Source organism: Oxyura jamaicensis, chromosome Z, assembly GCF_011077185.1.
Source record: "Oxyura jamaicensis isolate SHBP4307 breed ruddy duck chromosome Z, BPBGC_Ojam_1.0, whole genome shotgun sequence".
NCBI lineage: Eukaryota > Metazoa > Chordata > Aves > Anseriformes > Anatidae > Oxyura > Oxyura jamaicensis.
The window spans coordinates 37302010-37306499 of NC_048926.1; the positions used below are offsets into that span (position 1 = coordinate 37302010).

General features: G+C 41.4%; 1 protein-coding gene across 1 annotated transcript; it reads left to right on the forward strand.

Annotated features, from left to right (window-relative positions):
* Positions 1-1123: 1123 nt before the first annotated feature.
* On the forward strand, positions 1124-4138 carry LOC118156256 (riboflavin kinase-like). Its single transcript, XM_035310177.1, has 4 exons — positions 1124-1284; positions 2000-2151; positions 3267-3369; positions 4013-4138. Exons 1-4 carry the CDS (start codon positions 1203-1205, stop codon positions 4135-4137), a joined length of 462 nt encoding a protein of 153 aa, XP_035166068.1. The 5' UTR covers positions 1124-1202; the 3' UTR covers position 4138.
* The last annotated feature ends 352 nt before the right edge of the window (positions 4139-4490 follow it).

The window sequence follows — 4490 nt, forward strand, 5'->3', positions numbered from 1 at the left end:
GGACTGCTGATCACAGAATCACAGAATCACAGAATTTCTAGGTTGGAAGAGACCTCAAGATCATCAAGTCCAACCTCTGACCTAACACTAACAGTCCCCACTAAACCATATCCCTAAGCTCTACATCTAAACGTCTTTTAAAGACCTCCAGGGATGGGGACTCCACCACTTCCCTGGGCAGCCCGTTCCAATGTCTAACAACCCTTTCGGTAAAGAAGTTCTTCCTAAGATCCAATCTAAAACTGCCCTGGCGCAACTTACGCCCATTCCCCCTCGTCCTGTCACCAGGCACGTGGGAGAACAGACCAACCCCCACCTCGCTACAGCCTCCCTTGAGGTACCTGTAGAGAGCGATAAGGTCACCCCTGAGCCTCCTTTTCTCCAGGCTGAACAAGCCCAGCTCCCTCAGCCGCTCCTCGTAAGACTTGTTCTCCAGGCCTCTCACCAGCTTCGTAGCCCTTCTCTGGACCCGCTCAAGCACCTCCACGTCCTTCTTGTAGCGAGGGGCCCAAAACTGAACACAGTACTCGAGGTGCGGCCTCACCAGAGCCGAGTACAGGGCGACGATCACCTCCCTAGTCCTGCTGGCCACACTATTTCTTATACAGGCCAGGATGCTGTTGGCCTTCTTGGCCACCTGAGCACACTGCTGGCTCATATTCAGCCAACTATCAACCATCACTCCCAGGTCCTTCTCTGCCTGGCAGCTCTCCAACCACTCATCTCCCAGCCTGTAGCTCTGCTTGGGGTTATTGCGCCCCAGGTGCAGGACCCGGCACTTGGCCTTGTTGAACTTCATGCAGTTGACCTCGGCCCATCGGTCCAGCCTATCCAGATCCTCCTGCAGAGCCTTCCTACCCTCGAGCAGATCGACACACGCACCTAACTTGGTGTCATCTGCAAACTTACTGAGGGTGCACTCAATGCCCTCATCCAGATCATCAATGAAGATATTGAAGAGGACCGGCCCCAGCACCGAGCCCTGATGATATTTACTTTTTGGGTCACAAAACCCTGCCGAGCAGAGCCACCGCCCCCTCCGTCAGCAGGTCGCTTTCTGGGCGCTTTTTCACCCCGTCAGGCCGCAGGGGGGCGGCGGCCAACGACCGCGCCAGCGGCCGCCCAACGGCCCGGCGGCCTTATGAGCATGCGCAGCAGCGGCGCCGTCCTTGGCGAGGCGGCGGGGGGCGGGCGGTGCCGCCATGGGGTCGCTGCCGTTCGCGTGCCGCGGGGAGGTGGTGAGGGGCTTCGGCAGGGGCTCCCGCCAGCTGGGCGTCCCCACCGGTGAGGGGCGGCGGGCCGCGGGGCTTTTCACCTGACAGCTTTATTTTCTCTCTCTTCCCCCTTTTCTACCTTGTTTAGAGCCTTGTTCCTTCCGTTATCCAGGCATTCGCTAGCAGAAACCTCTTTAAAATCCGCTTGTAACCTTGCGCGAAGAGCTGTAGCTAAGCGTGAAGGAAGTTAAGTGGGACAGCTGTTAGGGAACAGTCCTGGTTTCATTCCCTTCAGTCAGGGAAAAAAAAAAAAAAAGAGATTTGTAATTTTCAAAAAAAAAAAACAAAAAAAAAAAACAAAAAACAATTGTTGATAACCTAAAACGTTTGACAGGTGACTAAAATCATAAAATATGTTCAAACAAGTTAAGTTGCTTACTAGAAAAAATAATTACGCATGCCCCTTCAGAGCGCAGAAGAAACTTGATTCATCTGCTCTTTGACCATACTATAGCAGTGACATTTCTAATAGCGAAATGCATTCATAATGGCTAGTTTAGTTTAACTGTAGAGTAGAATGGATATAACAGTAAAATAGGAGATAAAATGACTGGTATTGGTACAGGGACTACATTTAATGAAGTTGTTTTCTTATTTATAATTTACAAATGGCACATTATATCACAATCATCATCATCATGTTGGCAGAGCTTGGCTTTTAAGTGCCTGAGAATTCTGTCATGCTCTTGACTCACAGAAGTGTACGCTTTCTAAAATTTTTGCAGCTAACTTTTCTGATCAAGTAGTCGAAAGCTTTCCATCTGATATCCCTGCTGGTGTATACTATGGATGGGCTTCTGTTGGAAATGGAGATGTGCATAAAATGGTTTTGAGCATAGGATGGAATCCTTTCTATAAGAATATTAAGAAAACAGTGGTAAGAATTTTGCTTTGTGTGGTACGTTGATAATAAGGGAACCAGAGGTTGACTTTGAATAAGATGAGCAGAATTTGGTCCATCAACGAGCCTTAGCAATTCTGTTTGCTGTTAGAAATGTATTTGATCTCCATCTCATATATTTGTATTCTAAAAATGAAGTAGTCTCAGTAACCAGAGAGCATGCATCTGTAGATAAATAAAATTTATATACGTATAATACGTTGTGTCTTCAACCATTACTTAAATTCTCCTGAAATGAATTTGCATTTCCAGAGTGGTGGTTGCTTATTGATTTCATAGCTAGATAAACATAAGTTTAATACAGTATCAAATTTAATGGTTGAGAATCGTAGAATGAGCTGGGAAATATTAATATATTGTCCTCTGCAATCCATCCACATTTTAAATAAGAAATTTGGGGTCATCATAATTTGTAGTGGTTTTTCATTAATCTTTCTCTTAAATGGTAGAATACATAGATGTGCTATGGCTTAATATACAGAGTCAAGGTCCAAAAGTAGTAACAGGATGGAATTAAAATCCTGAACTGTGCCATCTGTGTTCTTCTTGTCAGGTTCTTGTGCTTTTCCTGAGTCTTGCAGAACTTACTTTTAATTGCTAATAGTTGGAAGCAATTTTGTTTCAATGTGAATCTCTGCTTGACTGTCCTCACTCCTTTTATAATTTTAACATTCAGTTCCTTTGAAAGCTAGCCGTGAAAGCTTTTTTCAAACAATTTCAACCAAATTCATTACAGTTATTTGGAATCATCTGTCTAATGATTAAACAAATTTAAATGTTGTTAATGATATGGGCTTTTGAAAGCCTTACCTCTGTGATAGGGGTGAAATGTTTTTCCTGAATGTTTTTGTTTTTTAACATTCTGTTATTAAGTGAGTAACTTTCTTAAATGCTATACAAAGCACAACTCTCCCTCCTAACATAATCAAAGTCTCTAGCCTCTTCATCTGGCATTATACGTGTTAGACTATCTCAGTTTTCCTGATGATGTGTGAGAGAATTTGAATTAAAGATGTTAACTGAGCATCCTTGCAACAAGGGGAAAAATTCATTTCTCCATGATAATTGTCAATGTATTTATCTTTTTTTAGGAAACTCACATTATCCATAATTTCAAAGAAGACTTTTATGGAGAAATTCTTAGTGTAGTCATTATTGGATACATTCGATCAGAAAAAAACTTTAACTCTTTAGGTCAGTATTACAGGTTTCTATTAAGCTAATCTTTTATTTGTTGTGTTCTAGTATATTGAAAATACCATGCCATCATTCTCTCTCTTGTCTCCGTAGTCAGCTGTTTTATGTCTTAATCTTTGATGTTTCAGTAAAATATTTTCTGTAAGCTGAAACTGCTAATATATCCATTGAATATAAGTAACTTAGAAAGCAAATCAAATTCAATTAAGAAACAAAGCCACAATTGTATCAATACTTACTCGTGTGTAATGACTATATGACTTGAGCCTAATAACTGTGTGGTCACGCCATTTGTCTGAGATTTCATTCTAAAGTGATGTGGCTGTCATAAAAGCATTCGTCTAGCATGTCTATTCCTTCTTAAAATGGTTCATGAAATTTGGTTGACTTTTTTGCTAAAATGCCTTGAAACAATGAAAGAGTAGTGCTTGGAGTATTGAAAAGTTAAAAAGTTAAAAACAAAGCATTTTAAAAACAAAGATAATGTTGCCTTTATTACTTTGTAGTAATAATTATATATTGCCTCTGATTATTTTCTGGTATTCTGTGGTGCACCTTATTTTCACTTGCTATTTAGAATCCAGATCAGCTTTTAAATGTTGTTATTATGTGTCTCTTTTTTTTTTTTTTTCTTCCCCAGAGGCTCTCATTTCAGCAATTAAGGAAGACATTGAAGAGGCAAAAAGACAACTAGATTTACCAGAACATATTAAGCTCAAAGACAATTTCTTTCATCTGCTAGAAGGGAAAATAGTAAACCACTGAGTTTTTTTTTTTTTTTTTTTTTTTTTTTCTTCTCTCATGGACCTCTTTTCTTTGCCTGGCCATGTATCATTTGATATATGACATAGACCTGTACTAGGTCTTCCTGGGATGAAGTTAATTTTCTTTGTAACAGTTTGTATGGTGCTGTGTTTTTGATTTGTGACCTAACGCACTAATGTTTTATCTGTTCTGGAACAGCATTTGCACAGTGTCAAGACCTTCTGTTTTTCACTCTGCCCCTTCAGTGCATCCACTGGGGCTATGCAAGAAGCCGGGAGGGGACACAACCAGTCAGATGACGCAAACTAACCAAAGAGATACTGCATACCATGCTGTGTTGTGCTCTACCATAG

Excerpts from the sequence above, each read along its gene's own strand:
- LOC118156256 (XM_035310177.1), top strand. The coding sequence starts at position 1,203 with ATGGGGTCGCTGCCGTTCGCGTGCCGCGGGGAGGTGGTGAGGGGCTTC. Across the intron at positions 1,285-1,999 it reads CCAGCTGGGCGTCCCCACCG|CTAACTTTTCTGATCAAGTA; the intron begins GTGAGGGGCGGC and ends AAATTTTTGCAG. Across the intron at positions 3,370-4,012 it reads AAAAAACTTTAACTCTTTAG|AGGCTCTCATTTCAGCAATT; the intron begins GTCAGTATTACA and ends TTTCTTCCCCAG.